Below are 24,944 nucleotides of genomic sequence, written 5' to 3' on the forward strand. Positions count from 1 at the left end.
GTGGAGGCTATATGTAGTTCAGCCTCTGTACTGGTGGAGTGTTGTGCAGCACGTATGAAGAGGAACGGATGATGAGGGTTTTTCAGCGGGAGCCGCAGGAGATGCTCTAATCCCGCGTTTCATGTGGCAGTTTACAGGTAGCGTGTAATGGAGACGGCTCTCACGTTTCCCGACTGCAGATTAATTCTCCTAAACAAAAGCTTCAAACAGCAGTTTAGCGTCCAGTGTAATTACTGGTCTGTACTGGAGAGGAGAGGGCCGCGCACGGGGGGCCGAGGCTTGGACGCCGTCCAGAACATCAGCGAGCCCCATCCTGGGTGCATTCCTAGTGGTCGGCAGATCTGCACCAAATCAGGAACATGTGGTGTGTAGCTCTCTGTTATCAGCCAGTACACACTGGGGCATATTTGTGTGACTAGTATAGGATGTAAGGGAAGGAGACTGTCCTGGAAGAGGATAGAAGATGGTCCCGGAGGAGGATATAAGAGATGGTCCCATGGAAAGATATAAGGGGGTGCGATCCCAAGGGAGCAGATAGTGTTAGGAGAGGATATAAGAGAAGGACACGATAGAAAAGGAGGAGACAGTCCTGCAGGAGGATATAGAGAGAGGAGAAGGTCCCAGAGGACGGTATAAAGAGAGGAGACAGTTCCAGGAGAGGATATAAGAGGAGATGGTCTGCTGGAAAGATATAAGGGCATGCGATCCCAGGGGAGGATATAAGGAGAAGAGGTGTTCCAGGAGAGGATACCAGGGGAGGAGATGTCCCGGAGGAGGATATCAGGGGAGGAGATGTCCCGGAGAAGGATATCAGGGGAGGAGATGTCCCGGAGAAGGATATCAGGGGAGGAGATGTCCCGGAGGAGGATATCAGGGGAGGAGATGTCCCGGAGGAGGATATCAGGGGAGGAGATGTCCCGGAGGAGGATATATGGAGAGGAGATGTCCTAGAGAAGGATAGAAGGAAAAGAGATGTCCCGGAGGAGGATATCAGGGGAGGAGATGTCCTGGAGGAGGAGATCAGGGGAGGAGATGTCCTGGAGGAGGGTGCAAGTGGAGGAGACAGTCCCAGGAGAGGATATGAGGATATGGTCCAGGGGGAGGATATAAAGAGAGGAAAGAGTCCAACAGGAGGCTATAAGAGGAGGGGATAGTCCCATGGAGATATAAGGGGTCGCGATCTCAGGGGAGGATATAAAGGGGGATTGCAGGAGGATATAAGAAAAAGACACGGTCCCTGGAGAAAATATAAGGGGAGGAGACGGTCCCAGAGGAGGATATACGGGGAGGAGACTGTCCATGGAGAGGATATAAGGGGAGGAGTCCATCCCTGAGGAGGATATGCGCAGAGATGGACAGTCCAGCTATTGTACTGATATTTAGCCCGCCTTTTACCGCGATTAGTGCGGCGTTTCAAATACCGCGGTAAATGTGGTACAACGCCTCTGTTGGTTTTAATGGGGCTTCACAGCACTGGCGTAACTACAGGGGATGCGGTTGCATCGGGCCCCGGAGCCTCAGGGGGCCCATAAGGCCTCTCTTCTCCATACAGGGCGCCCAGTACTATGAATGAAGCATTATATTTGGGGGCCCGGTTACAGGTTTAGCATTGGGGCCCAGAAGCTTCAAGTTACGCTGCTGTGTTAGGGGGTTAAGAGAAGTTGGGGGGCCCCCAAGATAAACTTTTGCCCCCGGGCCCCTGAGCCTATAGCTACGCCCCTGCTTCACAGAGCAGCGCGAACGTTAGAAATGTCGCAATTTTCCAGCGCTGTCTGCTCTATTTTCGTGCTCTTATTAACGCTCCTCCTCACCCATTACAATGACGAAGTGCAACGCTGTCAGACGCGGTAGAGACCGTTCGAAAACGCTGTGGTTTGCAATGGCGTGTTTTGGTAACGCATGTATGCCAGCGCCGCAGCCTGCATTGCTTCTAGTTTCTTGGCCGCTGTTTAGTATTCGTTAGGTTGTTGTACGGGTCGGCAGAAAGTGCCGGATGCTCACTGTAGCGCCCCCTACAAAATACTGCTGATGATGTCATACACTGATGATGAGGTCATCACCACAGACATCAAGAGTCGCGGGAATTATCACCTGAGGTAACAATAAGCACAGGAGGGCCGGCAGCTCGCCGAGGATTCAGCGGCTGTACATACCAAACTGAGAGGGAAAGAAATTCGAGCTGCACTCAGAACTTCCGCTGTGGCTTCCGTTTCCATAGTAACTGCCATCCCTTCCTGGAAGCGGCTCACGCCTCGTTCTGGCGTCCTGGCCGCTTCTCTAATTGGTCCAACGCAGAAACGGGCGGAGCTTCACCTGCAGGCTGTAGGGAGAGCGGGATGTGGAGCGGCCTGCTGCCGCCGGGGGAGGCCGAGAGCGACGTCTCCTCTGAGGGCGACCCCGAGCCGAGTGCCGCAACACCGGACACACCGGCCGTGCCCGAGAGCTGCGTCACCGTACGTACCGCTGCGCCCCGGTAGCCAGTCCAGACCCGGTAACCCCCCCGGCCCCCCAGTCCTGACCTCAGTGCCCCTCCCACTTTCTTTACAGACTCTGGTGTTTATCTATTAACCCCCCCTAGTCCTGACCTGCTGGACCCCGATACCTAACCCTTCCCTCCCTGACCTGGACCCTGGTATTCCCCCTCCATCCCCTCTGTAGTTTTGTCCTGCTGAACCCCAGTATTCTCCCCCCTCCTTAGTCTTGACCTACTGGACCCCTGAATTCCTCTGACCGGACGGACCCCGCTCTTCCCCCACGCTGTCCTCGGTCCTGACCGGACGGACCCCGCTCTTCCCCCTCCGCCGCCCTCGGTCCTGACCGGCCGCACCCCGCTCTTCCCCCTCCGCCGTCCTCGGTCCTGACCGGCCGCACCCCGCTCTTCCCCTCCGCCGCCTGGACCCCGGTATTCCCCCTCCATCCCCTCTGTAGTTTTGTCCTGCTGAACCCCAGTATTCTCCCCCCTCCTTAGTCTTGACCTACTGCACCCCTGAATTCTCCTCCGCTGTCCACGGTCCTGACCGCTTGGACCCCGGGCTTCCCCTCCGCCCCCCTCCTTAGTCCTGACCGCCCGGACCCCGCTCTTTGCCCTCCGCCATCCTCCTCGGTCCTGACCGGACGGACCCCGCTCTTCCCCCTCCGCCGCCCTCGGTCCTGACCGGCCGCACCCCGCTCTTCCCCCTCCGCCGTCCTCGGTCCTGACCGGCCACACCCCGCTCTTCCCCTCCGCCGCCTGGACCCCAGTATTCCCCCTCCATCCCCTCTGTAGTTTTGTCCTGCTGAACCCCAGTATTCTCCCCCCTCCTTAGTCTTGACCTACTGCACCCCTGAATTCTCCTCCGCTGTCCACGGTCCTGACCGCTTGGACCCCGCTCTTCCCCCTCCGCCGCCCTCGGTCTTGACCGGCCGGACCCCGCTCTTCCCCCTCCGCCGCCCTCGGTCTTGACCGGCCGGACCCCGCTCTTCCCCCTCCGCCGCCCTCGGTCTTGACCGGCCGGACCCCGCTCTTCCCCCTCCGCCGCCCTCGGTCCTGACCGGCCGGACCCCGCTCTTCCCCCTCCGCCGCCCTCGGTCTTGACCGGCCGGACCCCGCTCTTCCCCCTCGCTGTCCTCGGTCCTGACCGGACGGACCCCGCTCTTCCCCCTCCGCCGCCCTCGGTCTTGACCGGCCGGACCCCGCTCTTCCCCCTCTGCCGCCCTCGGTCCTGACCGGCCAGACCCCGCTCTTCCCCCTCGCTGTCCTCGGTCCTGACCGGCCGGACCCCGCTCTTCCCCCTCGCTGTCCTCGGTCCTGACCGGACGGACCCCGCTCTTCCCCCTCGCTGTCCTCGGTCCTGACCGGACGGACCCCGCTCTTCGCCCTTCCGCCGCCCTTGGTCTTCCCCCCTCCGCCGTCCTTGGCCCTGACCTCTTTTGATGCATTTTTTCCCTTACTTTGCAGAAGTTTCTGGATCTGCAGAGAAGATGTTCTGCGCTGCAGGCTGTGAGCGGGGAGAAGAGGCGGAGAAGGAGAGGTAGGTGACCCCTCGGGAGGTAGATTCATCATTGCACTCGGAGAATACTGGGAGTGTGGGACACGTAGAAGTCTGTACTGGAATACCGGTCAGTGACCGCCGTCGGCCGCTGTACTCTTCGCTCCTGGTTCTATGTTGTCTATGCTCTGAGCATGCTCGGAGTGCAATGATGAACAGACCCGGTGTCCTCCAGCACATCGTTGGTGAGAACCATCTGACAACCAATATGGCGGACTGCTGCGAATCAGCCCAGAGACTACATTTCATGTGTAACAGCTGAAGATGCTGCCGGGTGATTTGATCTCTTGTGCATTTCTGTGTAATTAGGGAAACGGCGGCGACCTGCGGAGGAGCGGAAGGATGATGAGAGGTACGAGGGGCGTGGTGACGGGGGGGGGGGGGTTTCTCATCTACCATACATACCAAATATTCTGTTGCAGCCCCGCTCCGGAAAAGATGGCCGCCCTGGACACCCTCCAGAAATACTTTGGTATCAATGATCATCTGGAGCCTCCTGTGTGCAACAAGGTCATGAAAAAGGTAAGTGACGGCCCTTCATCCTCCATATCTGGTGTCTGCACCTATAGATCTCGGGTATCCTCGAGATATCCTCCATAGTGGTGGTGTGTGACATCGTCCCCTATAGAACTGGGTTGGGTGGGTTATGTTATATCCTCCACAGTGGAGGTGTCTGGTGCCTCCACCTATAGATCTGAGGTCCATAATACCCTCCCAGTAGTGGAATCTGGTAGCCTGCTAGATCTATAGGTGAGCCAGTCCGTGAGTACATTGTCCTCCTTGTATGGATCCTGGAGTGATAAGGTCTCATTGAGCCCCCTGGTTTCTCTCGTAGTCGCGGTGAGACGGGCTGATAGCTTGCAGATGTCTCGCCGCTGCTGGTCTCTTGTTCTGTCTCTGGTGACGGTCTCTTCCGTTTGCAGTCCCGACTGGAGCAGAGGTTGGACGAATCCCTGAAGAAGGGCGACATAGAAGAAGCAGATCTGCTGAGTGACCGCTTGGCCACCCGAGAGGTGAGTGATGAGGGGGAGGGAGCGCTCCGCTGCTTGGGATGGGGTGTGATAGTCGGTGACCGAAGCCTCTGAGAAGCTGCCCTCCTTGAATAATGCACCATGTGTGAGGACCCTGTGTGGGTTATGGATACTCTTTCGGGAGGTGACGCTCGGGGGCTCTTCTCATGCAGAGCAGCCAGGCTTCCCACATCTCTCAAACTGCAACAACAATGGCTGCAGAGCTGTCCCACTGATCCCTGCAGCCTCCGAGCACCACAACCCCCAACATCCGCTTCCAGGGCTCTGCCACTGATCCCTGCAGTCTACGAGCACCACAACCCCCAACATCAGGTTCTTGGGCTCTCCCACTGATCCCTGCGCCCTCCGAGCACCACAACCCCCAACATCAGCTTCCAGGGCTCTGCCACTGATCCCTGCAGTCTACGAGCACCACAACCCCCAACATCAGGTTCTTGGGCTCTCCCACTGATCCCTGCAGCCTCCGAGCACCACAACCCCCAACATCCGCTTCCGGGGCTCTCCCACTGATTCCTGTGGTCTTCGAGCACCACAACCCCCAACATCAGATCTAGGGCTCTCCCACTGATTTCCCCCCCCCCCCCCCCTCAGTATCTCGCTCATCCAGAGCTCCACTGCGGCTCAGACTTGGGTGCAGCTCTCATTGGACGTTCACACGGTCGGTTTTGCTGTCCGTCTGGCTGTTCTTTTGGGGACGGCAAAATGGGAGAAAAGTGTTGTTTTTGCTGCCCATAGCATTGCATCGATGCTGCACGGGGCCGGCCGCAGCTTCATCCGTTCCTCCGCTTCCTCTCCGTCCTGGTCTCTGCTCCGCATTCTGCGCTTTTGTTTCCAGTTCAAAAAACACATCAGAAATGGCGCAGTTATATTTTTACCCCGTTTCCCGTTGTTTTCAGTCTCTGCAATCAGTTTTCATCAGTTTCACTTCCGTTTTTTTGTAAAACTGGATCTAACAAAAAAAAATTGCTCCTGTGAACGGAGCCGGCCGCGCGGCCGTATACCGCCTGATCTGCGCGGACGCCGCGCGGCTGTATACCGCCTGACCTGCGCGGACGCCGCGCGGCTGTATACCGCCTGATCTGCGCGGACGCCGCGCGGCCGTATACCGCCTGATCTGCGCGGACGCCGCGCGGCCGTATACCGCCTGATCTGCGCGGACGCCGCGCGGCCGTATACCGCCTGATCTGCGCGGACGCCGCGCGGCCGTATACCGCCTGATCTGCGCGGACGCCGCGCGGCCGTATACCGCCTGATCTGCGCGGACGCCGCGCGGCTGTATACCGCCTGATCTGCGCGGACGCCGCGCGGCTGTATACCGCCTGATCTGCGCGGACGCCGCGCGGCTGTATACCGCCTGATCTGCGCGGACGCCGCGCGTTGCAAGCGCTATTCTCGGCCGGGATGACAAGACTTGCTTGTACAGAAGGGTTGTTTTCTCCTCATGGACCATCAGTCCATAATCCCCGGCGTGTATAACGGACTATAATGCGGCCGAGTGCGATCTGGAATCCACGAACCGCCGGCAGCGCGATAGACGGCCATAATAACCACATTTATAGGAGGGTTTGGGGAGCAAAAAGCTTTACAATAAAGAGTTGAATGTTCTCCCGGCGGCTCCCGTTTAGCTCCGCCCCCTGATGTCTGCCACATGGAGCCCGGATGAAGCGGCGGCCAGCCCCGTGGTGCTCCCCCTCACAGGCTTCAGGGGGGATTCTTCTATGGCCGCTGAAGCCTGCGAGTGTCCGAGCCGTCACACGCACAATGTACGGCACTCGACCCGTCGCTTCTTCAAAGTTGAGTGCGGTGGGGCCGCAGCGCTGGGCGGGGGGCCGCCGGGATAGCGAGTCTTCAGTTTCTCTTTATTTTAAGGCTGTTTTTATGCCCCAGAAAACCCCTTTAAGAGCTCCCGTATAATCGCAGGAACCGCGGCTCGGCGCTCCCCCTTCCCAGACGTCCGTAGTGTTCTGGCATTGGTTGTCTTGCGTGTTTCTCCCGTAATTGCTGTTAGACGAGACGTAAGCAGCGCGGTTCGTGTTCATTAGCATAGACGGGCGGCCAGCTAAGGGACAAAATGGTAGAAGCGAGGAGCGGATGAAGTCTGACATCCCTGGTGGGCAGCGCTGGGACTGCAGGCGGGGTGAATGTATTGTTCTCAGAGTTACATCTGTGAAAAAGCAGCGACGGGACGAGTGCAAATGGCAACAAGACTGTAAAATCTTGGCGCTGTTTGGAGATTATTGGCGACCATTTTTGTTGTAGTCCTGTCTGGAGAGCGCTGATATCCCCTCCTGTATAATGGAACTGATAGCTGCAGAGCGGTGATGCCACTGCTGGAGAATATATAACTGATATCTGGTGATTAGTGAACAACCACTTGTCTGTGTGTGAGTGCGTTACATAGTCCGCCCCTGACCACATGACAGTGACGTCATCACAGGTCCTAAAGCATTAAACTTGCAGAGCCTGACAGCACCCGTGTGCACACAGAACATGTGATGGTCACAGTCATGTGATCAGTCATCTGTGTGGGCGGAGTCTGGGGTCACATGACAAGGTCTCACCCCTTTAGTGTATGCAGGACTCTGCTGTGTGACCTGCAGTTTGCATCCCACCAGGATGTATTCAGAGAGTGTATGGAGTAGAGCTGGGCGTAGGCTCAGCCGCCCATGTGGAGGAGTCCAGGGGTGATCAGTGTGTGCAGGACTGTATAATGTATAGCTGGAGAGCGGTGATGTCACTGCTGTATAATGTATAAATGGAGAGCGGTGATGTCACTGCTGTATAATGTATAAATGGAGAGCGATGATGTCACTGCTGTGTAATGTATAAATGGAGAGCGGTGATGTCACTGCTGTGTAATGTATAAATGGAGAGCGGTGATGTCACGGCTGTATAATGTATAAATGGAGAGCGGTGATGTCACTGCTGTATAATGTATAAATGGAGAGCGGTGATGTCACTGCTGTGTAATGTATAAATGGAGAGCGGTGATGTCACTGCTGTATAATGTATAGCTGAGAGCGGTGATGTCACTGCTGTATAATGTATAAATGGAGAGCGGTGAGGTCACTGCTGTATAATGTATAGCTGAGAGCGGTGATGTCACTGCTGTATAATGTATAAATGGAGAGCGGTGACGTCACTGCTGTATAATGTATAAATGGAGAGCGGTGATGTCACTGCTGTGTAATGTATAAATGGAGAGCGGTGATGTCACTGCTGTGTAATGTATAAATGGAGAGCGGTGATGTCACTGCTGTATAATGTATAAATGGAGAGCGGTGATGTCACTGCTGTATAATGTATAAATGGAGAGCGGTGATGTCACTGCTGTATAATGTATAAATGGAGAGCGGTGACGTCACTGCTGTATAATGTATAAATGGAGAGCGGTGATGTCACTGCTGTGTAATGTATAAATGGAGAGCGGTGATGTCACTGCTGTGTAATGTATAAATGGAGAGCGGTGATGTCACTGCTGTGTAATTTATAAATGGAGAGCGGTGATGTCACTGCTGTATAATGTATAAATGGAGAGCGGTGATGTCACTGCTGTATAATGTATAAATGGAGAGCGGTGAGGTCACGGCTGTGTAATGTATAAATGGAGAGCGGTGAGGTCACGGCTGTGTAATGTATAAATGGAGAGCGGTGATGTCACTGCTGTGTAATGTATAAATGGAGAGCGGTGATGTCACTGCTGTATAATGTATAAATGGAGAGCGGTGATGTCACTGCTGTATAATGTATAGCTGGAGAGCGGTGATGTCACTGCTGTATAATGTATAGCTGGAGAGCGGTGATGTCACTGCTGTATAATGTATAGCTGAGAGCGGTGACGTCACTGCTGTATAATGTATAGCTGGAGAGCGGTGATGTCACTGCTGTATAATGTATAGCTGGAGAGCGGTGATGTCACTGCTGTATAATGTATAGCTGGAGAGCGGTGATGTCACTGCTGTATAATGTATAAATGGAGAGCGGTGATGTCACTGCTGTATAATGTATAGCTGGAGAGCGGTGATGTCACTGCTGTATAATGTATAAATGGAGAGCGGTGATGTCACTGCTGTATAATGTATAAATGGAGAGCGGTGATGTCACTGCTGTATAATGTATAAATGGAGAGCGGTGATGTCACTGCTGTATAATGTATAAATGGAGAGCGGTGATGTCACTGCTGTATAATGTATAAATGGAGAGCGGTGATGTCACTGCTGTATAATGTATAAATGGAGAGCGGTGATGTCACTGTTGTATAATGTATAAATGGAGAGCGGTGATGTCACTGCTGTATAATGTATAAATGGAGAGCGGTGATGTCACTGCTGTATAATGTATAAATGGAGAGCGGTGATGTCACTGCTGTATAATGTATAAATGGAGAGCGGTGATGTCACTGCTGTATAATGTATAAATGGAGAGCGGTGATGTCACTGCTGTATAATGTATAGCTGGAGAGCGGTGATGTCACTGCTGTATAATGTATAGCTGGAGAGCGGTGATGTCACTGCTGTATAATGTATAAATGGAGAGCGGTGATGTCACTGTTGTATAATGTATAAATGGAGAGCGGTGATGTCACTGCTCTATAATGTATAGCTGGAGAGCGGTGATGTCACTGCTGTATAATGTATAAATGGAGAGCGGTGATGTCACTGCTGTATTCTATAACTGATGTCACTGGTGTATTCTATAATTAATATCTGGAGAGCGGTGATGTCACTGCTGTAGAATATAACATACTCGGAGAGCTGTGATGTCACTGGTGTATTCTAGAACTGATATCTGGAGAGCGGTGATGTCACTGGTGTATCCTATAACTGATATCTGTTGAGTGTTGATGTCACTACTGTAGAAAAGAACTAATATCCGGAGAGCGGTGATGTCACTGCTGTAGAATATAACATACTCGGAGAGCTGTGATGTCACTGGTGTATTCTATAACTGATATCCGGAGAGCGGTGATGTCACTGGTGTATAATATAACTGATATCCGGAGAGCGGTGATGTCATTGTTGTATTCTATAACTGATATCCGGAGAGCGGTGATGTCATTGCTGTATGATATAAAAGCCTTCAGATGACGTGTTGCTCCCACATCATGTATGATCTGTAACTGACGTCTTCTGACCTCCATCAGGATTACCCGGCCTGCAGATTACGGCCGTCGCCTTGTTGCAGCGCGGACTGGAATGGCGCAGGCGTGCCAGTGCGGACGGCTCTGCTGCTCCCGGCGTCCCTGATGCCTCCTATTATAGGACTGTTTTCAGTATTGTGTCCCTGAGATGGCGCCAGAGAGTCGCCTCCATTCTGACCAGCAGCCGTGGTGGCGCTGCGGCCGCCGACCTCCCCGGACACTGATGCGCCTCATTTCTCCCAGTAATCAGAGGCAGGAGCTGGAAGAGGCTGATAAACGGCGCGCTCGGGGGCACGCTTCCCGCAGAGCGTTAATCCCGTTCCTGTCCTAATAGGTGAAACTAATTTCCGATGTATAACATTTCTAAGCCCTTAAATAGCATCTTGGAAGCCGCAGCTTTGATGGAGGTGGCCCGGCGCCAACCAAACAAATAACCTCGGCTCAGCACGCCGCCGCAGCCTGGGAAGTGACAGGCTCTGCCCGGGAACTTGGACGTCGCCCCCTGTAGAGACCGCTACCTGGGAAGTGGGGCCGGCCCCGGGGACTCCTCCACCATGACTGTAACCTTGTCAGCCGACTTGGCTTCCATGTTATCAGGGCTCGCGCAGCAGAGCTGTGTTTGCCTGGGGTCCTGATTAAGAGTCTGAAGGGTAAATCTGCCACACAAAGCCGCGCTCCCCCCTGACCGCGGCGGCCGGATCAGTGATTGACGCCGAATGTTTGTTTATTTATCGGCATAAAGCTCGGATAATTACACACTGATTACACACCGCTGGTTCAGGGGTGCGCGGCGGGCCTGGCCGCTGACACGGTGACGTCATCAGACGCAGCGGTGGAAGGTTAGCGTCGGGCGGCGGCGGCAGCGAGGCTGATTTACGGCAGACAATGGCGGCTTCTGCTCCCGCCACATTAATCAGCGTGTTTTCTCTTTTAATTAAAACCATTTTAGTAAATGAAAGCCCACAGCAAAACACATATATAATTTGTTTGTAATTAGCTGCTAATTGCTGGTAGTTGCAGCTTAGCTCCGTCGGATTCTTTCTTCCTGATTGCCATTTTATTAGCGGGCTCGTCATTAATTAATCTTTTTTTTTTTTCTAATTAGCTTATAAAACTGTTGATGGCACATTATTGTAAATGTGATTTTAAGTTCAAAGCGTGTTAATAAGCTTTCTACACGACGAGAGATAAAGCAGCCGCTGAAAACACCAGTTATTGTGCTTCCCAACTCCAAGGATGGGATTGTGGGGGCGCCGCACCCCGCTGGGGACCATGGACGCCCCGCAGGTGGGGGCAGGGGCGCTAATGGGAACCTCCTCATCCGTGACTCAACTGTCCGCAGCGGCGCATGGCTCTATCCGGTCCTGGGAGGTGGGTCATATACTGCTGACGGACTCACTACCCCCATCATCCCTGACCCCAGGAGCTCACAATCTAATCTCCCCATCACACACAATGTATCACTCCCATCATCCCTGACCCCAGGAGCTCACAATCTAATCTCCCCATCACACACAATGTATCACTCCCATCATCCCTGACCCCAGGAGCTCACAATCTAATCTCCCCATCACACACAATGTATCACTCCCATCATCCCTGACCCCAGGAGCTCACATTCTAATCTCCCCATCCCACACAATGTATCACTCCCATCATCCCTGACCCCAGGAGCTCACAATCTAATCTCCCTATCACACACAATGTATCACTCCCATCATCCCTGACCCCAGGAGCTCACAATCTAATCTCCCCATCACACACAATGTATCACTCCCATCATCCCTGACCCCAGGAGCTCACAATCTAATCTCCCTATCACACACAATGTATCACTCCCATCATCCCTGACCCCAGGAGCTCACAATCTAATCTCCCCATCACACACAATGTATCACTCCCATAATCCTCGACCCCAGGAGCTCACAATCTAATCTCCCATCACACAATGTATCACTCCCATCATCCCTGACCCCAGGAGCTCACAATCTAATCTCTCCATCATACACAATGTATCACTCCCATCATCCCTGACCCCAGGAGCTCACAATCTAATCACCCTATTGCACACAATGTATCACTCCCATCATCCCTGACCCCAGGAGCTCACAATCTAATCACCCTATTGCACACAATGTATCACTCCCATCATCCCTGACCCCAGGAGCTCACAATCTAATCTCCCCATCACACACAATGTATCACTCCCATCATCCCTGACCCCAGGAGCTCACAATCTAATCTCCCCATCACACACAATGTATCACTCTCATCATCCCTGACCCCGGGAGCTCACAATCTAGTCTTCCACCATCCTGTCTCCCGCTCCCCCTGGGTTCCCCTTGGCCCTACCGCACAGCGCTGTCACTTGGGGTCATTCAGACGGACATATTCCATTTCGGTCTGTAGAATACACACAGTTTCCACGGACGGGCGCTCTGCGTGTTCTCCGTGTTTTACGTTTTTTTTCCCGCATGTATTTGTTACATTTCTTGTGTGCAAAAAAGCAAGAGGTTCCCTGCTGATCTCCTGTATAAGGACGCATGTGTCATGTATGTTCACGTGATCCTGTTGTCTTTAGGGGGGAGTTTCTGTCAAACCCAAATGCAGATCAATGGTTTCCAACTCTCCATATAACGTGTGTAATACGGAGGCCTCAGACAGAATACATGGCAGAATGCTCAGAGCTGCCCACTGTGGGCACAGTGCCACCCTCTACTGGATCCACAGATGGTGGGGTGTAGGCCGTGATCCTTCTTCTGGATCCACAGATGGTGGGGTGTATGCTGTGCCCCCCTCTTCTGGATCCACAGATGGTGGGGTGTATGCTGTGCCCCCCTCTTCTGGATCCACGGATGGTGGGGTGTATGCTGTGCCCCCCTCTTCTGGATCCACAGATGGTGGGGTGTATGCTGTGCCCCCCTCTTCTTGATCCACGGATGGTGGGGTGTATGCTGTGCCTCCCTCTTCTGGATCCACGGATGGTGGGGTGTATGCCGTGCCCCTTCTTCTGGATCCACGGATGGTGGGGTGTATGCGGTGCCGCCTCTCCTGGATCCATGGATGGCGGGGCGTATGCAGTGCGCTCTTCTCTTAGATTTAACTCGCCCCTACCATCATTTATATTGTGCCCCTCTTCTGCCTCTGCAGCGTGCCCCTCCTATAGCTGTATGGATGATTGGTTGGGTACAGCGCGGCCCTCTGACTCCGTAGATGATAGGTAGTCCAGTGCGCCCCCTTCTGGTATGGGGGGTGTGGTGCTTTCAGTTTCATGCTCTGTAGATGGTGGGGTGTGTATAATGTGCCCCTTTCCTGACTGTGGATTATGGGGGTGCAGCGCTCCTATCTGCTCTATAGGTGATGAGGGATGCAATACGGCCATACTTTTGGCTTTCAGACGATGGATGTCCCCCCCCCCCCCCCCCCCGACTAAAGACAGTGTGATGTGTACAGCGCCCCCCGATGTACCATACATATGGGCACAGTGCACCCCTCTCTTGGTCCTTGCCACTCGGGTCTTGGCTCAATGCCCCCGATTCTGCACTGCTGGTTGCCGGTCCGGCATTTGGGGGGGGGGGGGGGATTTAGCAAGAAGTGTGACCGAAATTGAAAATTGGATAAAAAAGTGAATAATGTCACATTACTGCGGAGACGAGGGGGTAATTTGTGCCGACTTTTTTGCTAATTTTCCTCAAGCCTCAGAATAAGGGGCTGTCACCCATTCTGTGCATCAGGCCTGACAGTGCCAATGATCCGTGAAATAGTCTGCCGCTGGCTTTGTTCTGATAAGAATGAACAAATCTGCACAAAGCCGCGCTCCCGGAATCTCATTTTCATACGTGCATGCCGCCTGAAAGAAATAAGCTGTTTGCTGACTTGATTAATCAGACAATTGAGGCTTTTTTTTTTTTAACTTCTTTGTCGCTTTGATCTTTGCCGTCTCCAAGGTAACGCGCTTGACACTAATGTTCGGCTCAAGTTAAGACAATCGCAAATTGTCGCCACCGTAAATATTTTTATAAGGATGCCGCCGCAGGTGAAGCGGAACGGCGCTCTCTACCTGGAGTAGCGGGGTGATGACCGCCTGTCCACCCGCCGCGCCGGGTCTAAAAAAAAATTTTTTTCTTTTTTATAAACGTATTTGGTTTGCTTTGTAAACACTCGCCGGTCCGCCCGCGCCGCAGACCCGAGGGGGGTGCGATACATTACAAGGCGCACTTATTGTGGCGGTCCGAGAAGATGATTTACACACTCTAAACCTGTAAAATTGAAAGGAATTTAAAGAAGGAGAAAAAATCCGCTCGGCGTCCGTGTATTGGCTGGAGGTGACGCCGCCGCTTTACAAATCTTCTAAGTGGCTGTAAAGATGATCGCCTCGAGGGAGCAGCCAGACCCGGCTTCTGAAACCAGCTAAAGCCCTTATCTTCTATCCAAGCAAAGTACCATTAATCTTCCTGAAAGACCTTTTATGGCTTTTAATATCGCCCAAATTAGAACATTTTACACCCCGGCTTCCTGAAATGGAGCGATAAAAAGCCTTTAGAGCTTAGTTTTCGTGACTGCAGCCTCCGACCAATTGCCAGTTCCCCGCGATAATGTTTAGACACCTTAATTAAAATGCAGCAAAATACGGGATGTTCTGTGTGGAAAAAAAGTGCGGCGGATTTTCTACAAAAGCCGGCGCTCGTATTATGTTTTGTATATCTGCGCTCTGTATGAGAGCAGATAGAAGTGGCGGCCGCGCCGAGCGCCCGGTGAAGAGGTAATGTGAGCGTGGGGGGGGGGGTGATTTTTCGCGCTGGCCGCGATCCAGCGACTCGTATCACACGGGGCGTGATGAATGGAGGTACGGGCAGTACGGCGCTCCGACCCGCGGGCTTCTAGTCGCGCCGACCCCCTGATTTCCGCTTGTAAAGTTGGGTCTCCGGGATTTTCTGCGTCTCGTCGGATCTTGTGTGTGTGTGTGATTCGCGGTTTTGCTTTCGTCCCGCGCTCCTGACAATTATGTGAAGAGATCTCCAGCCGTGATAATAGCGCGCTCCCCTCCCCAGCGTCGCTCTAATCCTGTAATCCCCCATTCACGGAGCTGCGCTCACATCCAGTGTCTTTCTTTACAGATTGCAGTGAAGATCACAAAGGCGGCTGCTTATCACAAACACATGAAAGCCAAAGAAGAGCCGCAATCTTCCCGGGACGCTGCCAACAAGAAGAAGCCGCCGGCCTGGGGGTGAGCGCAGCCAAATTAACGCTGACCTGAGAGCCGCCGAACGGCGACCTGAGACCAAGCGTCCCGGACAGGAAGCCGCAGACAGACGGCCGCCTGGGTCTTCGGGGCTTCTGTGTTATGTCTGGGCAGGCTTGTTCCCCGGGCACACACTGGCATCGCCAACGCGTATAATAAGACGCGGTAATTGTCCTTAATGGGAAAACGTAGAGGCGTAACCCAAAAACGTATCAAAGGGTCCATAATGGACCGCTACAGGAAATGAGGTCCCTATCCCTGAGAGCAAGGGCTTGGCGGACACCGCCTGAAAGCAGGGCGACCGTCCTGATAAAGAGACCCCACGTCACAAACCTGAGGCTTCACTCAGACCAGCGGTTTTACATTTCTGAAGCGTTGGTTTCTGATGTATTCATTCTGATTCTACGGTTTTACGCAGCTGACAATCGCTCATTGGGTTTAATAGGACGTCGGCGACCAAAAACGGAGACCGAATTTATACGCAGCCGGGAAGGATCGGTCTTGTCCTATCTTTCCTCTGATATACGCTGGCGGCTCCCATAGACTTCTATGGCAGCTGCAAAGAACCGGGCGGGGAGGGAGTTTAGCGGCGGCCAATGCTGCGAGATGATTACAGCTGAATCCGCTAACTACAGAAGTCATCTGAGGATTTTTGCCGATCGCAGCTCTTCTCCATTCACAAGATTTTCATGTGAAAACGCACTGCTTGTGTGAAAGAGGCCTCAGGAGCCTCGTCGGTCCGTAGATGAAAAATAAGGAAGGGCTCGAGCTAAAAGAACTAGACAGAGGCACCTAGGAGGCCAAAGCCACACCGGGGGTCCTCGCCAAAGGAAAGGAAGAATTCAGGCGATCGACAGTCATACAAACAGATTGAGAACGTCGGGCAACACTCATCTGATGGGTTAGGGACAGGCGTTGTCGGGCACGGCGCATCTGACGGGTTAGGGACATAGGCGTCGAGAACGGCCCATCTGACGGGTTAGGGACAGAGGCGTTGTCGGGCACAGCCCATCTGACGGGTTAGGGACAGGCGTCGGGCACGGCCCATCTGACGGGTTAGGGAGAGGCGTCGTCGGGCACGGCCCATCTGACGGGTTAGGGAGAGGCGTCGTCGGGCACGGCCCATCTGACGGGTTAGGGAGAGGCGTCGTCGGGCACGGCCCATCTGACGGGTTAGGGACAGGCGTCGTCGGGCACGGCCCATCTGACGGGTTAGGGACAGGCGTCGTCGGGCACGGCCCATCTGACGGGTTAGGGAGAGGCGTCGTCGGGCACGGCCCATCTGACGGGTTAGGGAGAGGCGTCGTCGGGCACGGCCCATCTGACGGGTTAGGGTCAGGCGTCGTCGGGCACGGCCCATCTGACGGGTTAGGGTCAGGCGTCGTCGGGCACGGCCCATCTGACGTGTTAGGGAGAGGCGTCGTCGGGCACGGCCCATCTGACGGGTTAGGGACAGGCGTCGTCGGGCACGGCCCATCTGACGGGTTAGGGACAGAGGCATCGGGCAAGGTCCATCTGACGGGTTAGGGACAGAGGCGGCGTCGGGCACGGCCCATCTGACAGAGTACAACAAATGGCCCAATGCATTCACACAGGGCATGAAAAAATAAATGACCCACACCCAAGTCAGGCGGGGCTGGAATATATACACTTACATAATGGCTGATTGGCTGTCCGGGGGCACCCCCCCGCACCCCCCCCCCCCCTGTCTACCAATCAGATCATACCCCGTAGGAGCGGGGAGGAGCCGCACACTGAGGAGTTTCCAATGTACAAGACTCGGGGACTTCATGCAGAGACAGAAAACCCTAAGAGATTATTGCCTAACGGCGCCCGAGGGACCCTCCGCAGCAGCGTGCCTGCAGCGGGCCGGCCGCAACCTGCTGGTTGTTCATCGGATGTGATTGTCTGTTTCTTCGTTTTTCAGATTTGAGGCCAAGAAAAGGTGGGAAACTAAAAGTAACATGGGCTACATGTGACGGCGGTCGGTGATGCAGATGTAAACGGTGACACCCGTGTACAAGGAGCCGGGGACATGGATAACACGCATGCAGAGCTCAACCGCTTCCGTGACTCCTAGCATGTCGGGCCGTCATGTTGTGTGAACTCCACGCCGAGTCCCTCTTTGGTGGATGCGCTCTCATCCCGGGCTGCGGGGCAGCCTAACCTTTTAGGTAATGGGGGTGATTGTGCCGCTTCCCCACGGACAGCAGCAGGGTATACGGTCCTGCCGGGTGCAGGAGAACGCAGGGACCCACCTTGGCGTTGTCCTTAGCCCCGCCCCCTGCGCCGCAATCTGTTTTTCTTCTCTAATAAACATCTGAGTGATTCATTACAATAAGTTGCGCCATCACTTTTACTCTTCCGTGCGGCAGGCGACCCACAAGTCGCGACCACCGGTGGCTGGTCACATGTTCAAGTAATGCCACCCCCCCCCCCCCCCCCCCATCCCGCTGTCCTCCAGGAACAGAATTTCCTTTCTTCTGTTGTAAAGAAACTTTCCAAGGAATTTATTCTGTTCCTCCGCTTGCTGTCATTGAACAGAGACATTAGCAGTTACACTCAGAGGCTTCTAGAAAGTTGTAAAACTTTTCAGAGTGCTTGAGACTTTTTAAGCTGAATTGCTTCATAGCCATCCAGTTTCATCATCTGTATCTAAGATTTGTTGTTAAAGGGGAGGACCAGGACTTAAAGGGGTTTTCTAGGAGTAAACTATTGATGACGTATCTTCAGGGTAGGTCATCAATAGTTGATTGAGTGGCAAACTCTGCCAATCTCCACCGATCAGCTGATTGAAGAGGCTGCGGTGCTGTGGCATCTTCTTGGGCCTGTGATGTCACATTCATTGGTCACATGGTCTGAGAGCAACTCGCTCCCATTCAAGTGAATGGGAAAAGCTGCAATATCACGCATAGCCACTATACGATGCACGGCGCTGTAGCGGGTATGGACCGAAGTGATAAACTATTGGTGATCTATTCTGATGATGATTAAGTAATCAATAGTTGATCGAGGGTTTGCCACTCGGGATCCACACTGATTAGTTGATTGAAGTGACAGTGGCATTTGAACAAGCAGTCCATACCGGGCCTGGTCTAGTGGCTGTGCCTGGTATTGCAGCTCACTTGAATGGCACTGAGCTGCTCTCAGATCAGGTGACCGATGAATGTGATGTCACAAGCCTGAAAAAAGAGAACAGCGCCCCCTTCAGTTACCTGATCAGTGGGAATTCTGAGTGGCAAACCCTGCCAATCAACGAATGATGACCGATCATAAAGATAAACCGTCAATAATTCACTCCTGGAAAACTGAGAGAAGATAAAAAGAAAGTAGTGTTCCCCCCCCCCCCCCCCCCTCCTTTTTTTAAGTGACTCCCAAAAACTTCCGCAGCAGTCACATGTTAGTCACATGACTGCTCAGCCAGTCATAGGACTGCGGGGTCCTCTCTGCATGTGAACAGCACACTGATTGGTTGAGGGAGAACATAAACAGCATGTGACCAGACCTTCTGGCACTGAATTGTGGGGGTCATTTTAAAGGGGAGAACGGTAAGCGCTTCTTTTTTTTTTTTTTTTTTTAAGTGACTCTCTGGACCTGGACAAACCAAGATGGCGGCCCCAGCGTCACTACCCGCTGCACCCTGCACATTAGTACACATCGGTAGTCTGAAACCCTACATGCAGCCCATGTGGTCTGCTCTGGTAATGCAGGTGTAGTGTCAGTGTGCTTCAGGCAGAGACGCTGGGGCCGCCATCTTTGTTTGTCTAGGCCCGGAGAATCACTTTAAATTTTGGATAATCCCTTTAAGGACCCGTCCACACTGACACTCACATATGCAAGAAACGTACGTGAAAAATATGTATAAAAATGCTTACAGCTACATTTTTAATTCCTAAATGCGGTGGATTTTGATGGTTTTGATGTAATTTACTTTTTTCACTGTAAATTCTTTTTCCTAATAAAGGTTTAAAATTCAACCTTTTTTTTCCCCCTTTCTTTTTTTTTTTTAAAAGGCACAAAAAACATATGTTAGCTCAGGGGTCCCCAACTCCAGTCCTCAGGGACCACCAACAGGTCATGTTTTCAGGATCTCCTATGGTAAGAACCCCTGTGGCAATGTCTGAGGACCGACAATAATGACATCACCTGTGCAACACTGAGGAAATCCTGAACACATGACCTGTTGGCGGTCCCTGAGGACTGGAGGTGGGGAACACTGGGTTAGAGGGTTTGTCTAGATTCTGTGTACAATGCAATCACCATGCAGTAACCTACATGGGCTTCTCCTCCCCTAACTGGGCTGCTTCTCTCCTGCGGCGCCTCTTGGCTGTTTACAGGCTGTGGAGATGATTTACGGGACGTCGCAGGCGCTGCGGCCAATAGAGGCCCAGAGCGGCTCTAGTACCCTGTTGTAGCAGCTTGGATATAGGATGTGATACGGGGGGCATGGAGGCCTACGGGTCCTGTATGATATACTGCAGCCTCTACATCAAGGGTGTCAAACTGCTTCTCACCGAGGGCCACATCAGCCGTATGGGGGCCTTCACAGGGCCAATTGTAAGACAGTATAGTAATAGTGACCCCATAGTGACCCCAGCAGTGATAGGATAAATCCAAAGCAAAGGTAACACGGCGGCATCAGTAGGTGCAAGAAGGTTGTTAAAAACTTTATTCTCCCATAGCAAAAAATGGGGTAGATTTTTTTCCCCAGTAGTAATAGGGTCCCCTGAGTGGCCCCAGTAGTAAGTGACCCAGGTAGTAAGTAATTACCCCATTGTGACCTCAGTAATAACAATGACTGCCATAGTGGACCCAGTAGTAAGTGACCACCGTAATCAGTGGCTCCAATAATCACCGTGGTTTCCATCTTGGCCCCAGTAGTAATAGTGGCCCCAGTAGTAAGTGACCACAATAATTACTCCTAAGCCTGTAACCGCTGGCCTCTCCCATCGGCATCCACACGGCGTACAGAACGTTGCACACAGGGAAGAGGTCAGCGGTCACAGACTCTGCACCGCCGCCGGACCAAGTGAGAGGATTACCTATTTGGTTGTTGCACAGCCGGCGGGCCACATAAAATGAGGTGGAGGGCCTTGATGACACGTCTGCTCTAGATTGTGTAAACTTGTAGGCTGTCGCAGTTGGCGTCCCAGATGGTCCCATACATGTTCTCTTGGTGATAAATCTGGTGACTGTGGAGCCACAGAAGTGTGACAATGTTGTGGGGGCTCCTGGGACCCCCTTGTGTGTGCGGCCGAACATTATCTCTTGGGAGCCGCCATGAGAGGAACACATCTCGCTCGCTGTAGGATGTCCTGAACACATCGCTCATCAGTCATTGTGCCTCATACAACTCCTAGGGGGGACCGAGTGTCGTATGCGATAGCCCCCAGACCATCACACCAGCAGTGGGCAGTGTGTCACTCTACAACAAAGGCAGGATTGAGGCGCTCACCCCGAGGTCTCCAGACACGCCCAAACTAAACCTGGATTCATCACTGAAGACACCTGATTCCCCTCCGTAGCATCTAGCTTCATCGTTCACAACACCCTGCAAACAGAGGCGATGGTGGGCGTCAAAGGCCGTACATGTAATGGGGGCGACGGTGGGCATCAAAGGCCGTACATGTAATGGGGGCGACGGTGGGCGTCAGAGGCCGTACATGTAATGGGGGCGACGGTGGGCGTCAGAGGCCGTACATGTAATGGGGGCGACGGTGGGCGTCAGAGGCCGTACATGTAATGGGGGCGACGGTGGGGGTCAGAGGCCGTACATGTAATGGGGGCGACGGTGGGCTTCAGAGGCCGTACATGTAATGGGGCGACGGTAGGCGTCAAAGGCCGTACATGTAATGGGGGCGACTGGTGGACAGCAGAACAGTTGGAGCTGCTGGTGCTTGTCGGACGATCAGACGATACTCTCTACTGCAAAGTCCCACCGCCTGTCCTGATGGGGAACAGGCGGTGGGACATAAAGATCACTGGAGGGGATTCCGGCCTCAGTTCTGATTTTTTTTTTTGGAGGGTGGGGAGGGGTGTTTTTCCTGTAAACACACTGCAGCAAAAATGGCATATTCTATGGGTTGGTATTACGACGATACCACATTTACGTATCGCTCTTTTTTTTTTAGCTGTACTATTAAAACATTATTGTATTTTTCTCATAACTTTTCTGTTTTCCCGTCGGCAGTTGTGCGGGGGCGCGTGTTTTGCCGGACGTCCTGTAGTTTCTATTGGTATTTTGGAGAATATATTGCTTTTTATCCATTTTGTTTCCTTGGAGACGGGGCGACCACGAAGGCCCAGATAATGTGTTACGTTGATAGATCAGACTTTTATGGATGCAGCGACACCAAATATATTTTCAGAAGGCTCCAAGCTGCTATGGCAACCGAACGGCACCACATGATCTCAGCCTGAGGGAGCCGCTTAGGATCGCCAAATGCCGATCGGGGCGCCCACCCTGTATGGCCCGCCTCCATTCGCAGTAAGCAGGCGGTTGTTCATAAGTTATACTTCCTGTTTACATGAAATAAAGCATCGCTGGAATACAGGAACTGAACAGGAAGCGAACAACTTGGTCGTTGTTCAGTCGGGGCGTGCTTTTACACTCTGACTTCAGATGCTCGCTGCATTGTAGGAATCCGAATGATACCGTTCCATATAAAAGCACCTTAAAGAGGTTGTACCAAGATTACAAGTAATCACCCCCTACCCCCAGGATAGGAGATAACTTGCTGATCGGTGGGGGTCTTACTGCTTAGACTCCTGCTGAACTCTAGAACAGGGATCCCGCTCTGCCTGTTCCTTTAGGGGTGCCTTCTTTCCCTGCAGAATGAATGGAGTGCCAGCCGAGTAGGTGCGCTCGATGTCACATACGTTTCAATAGAGGGATGGAGATGGCAAGTGCTTGCTTATCTCCGCAGTCCCATTGAAAGAGAATAGAGTGTTTGTGTGACAAGTGCCCCCTTCAGGAGGTGTGGTAACCCTGTAGTAAGGACAGGAACACCGGACATTCCAAAACAGTATTCTTGTTTTGTCCTTCCCTGCTAAATGCCTGTAATGCTGAAGGAATGGCCCATCAGGGCGTTTGAGCTACCTTGAATCCCAATAAACTATCCAGTAAACCATAATGCCAGGAGGGTGAAGGGAAAGCTGTGGAATTCTCTGACTACGGAACAAAGATTAAATTCCTTCAAGAAGTTTTTTTCTTCTCCAAGAGTTGTAATAGTCTCTCAGCCCAAGTCTTGGTGTCCACACCATAACAAGACACTTAGATGAACAATCTAATCAAGAAGGGGCGGTTATGGCGACTCCAAGCCAAGGAGAAGCTGAGTACCTCCTTCCAAAGTTGGGGCATCAAAACTACTGTACCTAACGATCTGACAGAAGGTGTGGGATCTCTCCAGTACCAAGACTATTCAGAGATATCGTTGCAGTGGTGGCGCACATCAGGGATCCCGATTATTCTCCTGTATGACTTGTTGATTGGTGGATGTCACCCAGGTTCTACAGACACGTTTATAAGACGCTTAAGGCTGGAGCTTCCAAGATGGATACAGAGAAATCAAACCTGACTCCATCCCAACAAAAGCTTCTTCTAGGGAAATGTTCCCTCCTGCCAAAAAGGACCGTTAAATCCATTCTGTCCAGAATACTATTCCAGAGGACAATGGCTGGCGAGAGAGTCAGGCCCATAATATCGTACATTTCTGCAGTCGTCTCAAGCGAGTTTCAAGAACAATCCGGAAGCTCATCCAAGAGTCTTTGAACAGAAAAATTAAAGCATCTCTAATCCTGGTAGCTGCAGGGCGGCAGCCGTCCAGGGAGGGGTGCATCTGGCATCCCGAACCCATGGTCTCTGACCACAGACACAAGTGATTAAGGGTGGAGAGTGCAGCTCGGTTACTATTTCCAGGGCAAGTGGCAGCAGAAGATTCCTCATTGGACCTCTGACATCGGAGAACGGATGTTGGGTCTGATCCTGAATAACACGGTTTGAGGTAGAAACCTCTTCATCAGACAGCTGAGCAGATTTATTAAATTGGGATTGCAAAGTTGGCCTCTTCCTTTCCCACTCTTCTTCTGGTTCCCAAAGTTCTTTAGAATTACCCAGGAACTTTGTGACTGGATCTTGTAATGTCCCAACATCCTGCAGATCTAGAACTTTCTTTGAGAAGGCCTGGTAGGTCTAGTGTAAGATTAGGAGGAGCAGTTGCAGCCTCCATGGAGCAGAAGGGACCTAACCGATGAGCGGTGGAGCAGCTGCTCGTGGGGCTACAACCTGAGTCCACTCAGCAGCTATGGACGACGGCTCTTCTTGTCTGTCCTGCTCTTGCTTTCATCATATAACAAGCAGGATTTTGCACATGGGTGTAGTTGCATCTAAGACCGCTTCACCGCACTTCTGGAATAAGCTTTTCAGTGCATCGGAAGACACCTTGACTGCGTCTTACTATCCATGGTGCAGGGCTCAGACTATGGTCAGGAAAGGTCTATTACCACATTTCATTATGTTGACCTGCACGAATATACCAGCAGTCCACCATCAGGGCGCTGGTCCTTTTTCATCTTTCATTTCTGATTTATTTATATTTTTGTTGATATGAGATAACTTCTACTTAGAGGTCTATAACCGCCTCCTGCCAGCATCCAGCAGGTTAGGTTTAGGTTATAACCTCCTCCAGGGTCTGCAAGGAACATGATGATAGCAGAGTCTTGAGGGTGCTGGCTGACCCAGTGGTGCTAATGTTCATTGGGATGTAAAAGCCACACCATCCGTGCAAACCGCAAGAAGAAGCAGCGCTGACTCTCACAAAATTGCGGGAAAAAAGTAGCGATCTTGCCGCGATATCGTGATCGCCAGTGTGAAGGAGCCCCTAGGGTGTATTTATGCAAGCAATTTTCATGCGCTCCTTCTGCCTGATTGAGAGGACAGAACATCCACGTAAAAGAACCCTTTAGCTTCAGTGCATCAATTCACATGAGAGATTTCTCAGACTGATAGTCCAAAATAGAAAAATGTTAGTAAACCTTATGGGCCATGGATGGCCCCGCCCCGAACACTATGCCCCACCCACTTTTTTAAAGTGACGAGAGCAGCATACAAATTTTTTACAAAGTTGTACATTTTTGCACAAGTTTGCATAATAAAAAAAAAATCTGACTTCCTTCTGCCTTAAAACTGATGTAAGTCACGATCTCCCAATGAATGGTCTGCAGCTGAGCCGGGATCACATTGTCGTATGGCCACAGCTCGCATCAGACCCCACACAGACCCCCGTATGCCTGCTGTCCTACCACCATGGACACTGTCCACTGCATGTCCTATTCTCGTCCATGAAAATAGATGCATATAGGACATGCAGTCATCTCCACTCATGTATAGCCCCATAGGCTATAACAGGGCCGTGAGGTTCCGTGGAATGAACGGAGAGCCCACGGCTCGAAATTAGGGCTGTGTAAATGGGCCCGTATGCCGAGGCTTCAGGAAGGTGCAACAC

The 24,944-nt window shown here is 52.5% G+C and overlaps 1 protein-coding gene across 1 annotated transcript; it reads left to right on the top strand.

Moving 5' to 3' along the window:
• The first annotated feature begins 2,298 nt into the window (after nt 1-2,298).
• On the top strand, nt 2,299-18,774 carry FAM204A (family with sequence similarity 204 member A). The gene is made up of 7 exons (XM_066601373.1): nt 2,299-2,453; nt 3,938-4,010; nt 4,338-4,380; nt 4,451-4,550; nt 4,952-5,041; nt 15,317-15,426; nt 17,369-18,774. The coding sequence occupies exons 1-7, from the start codon at nt 2,337-2,339 to the stop codon at nt 17,418-17,420; spliced, it is 585 nt and encodes a 194-aa protein (XP_066457470.1). The 5' UTR covers nt 2,299-2,336; the 3' UTR covers nt 17,421-18,774.
• Nucleotides 18,775-24,944: the final 6,170 nt, after the last annotated feature.

The sequence above is a fragment of the Eleutherodactylus coqui genome, chromosome 4, assembly GCF_035609145.1.
Source record: "Eleutherodactylus coqui strain aEleCoq1 chromosome 4, aEleCoq1.hap1, whole genome shotgun sequence".
Classification (NCBI taxonomy): Eukaryota; Metazoa; Chordata; class Amphibia; order Anura; family Eleutherodactylidae; genus Eleutherodactylus; species Eleutherodactylus coqui.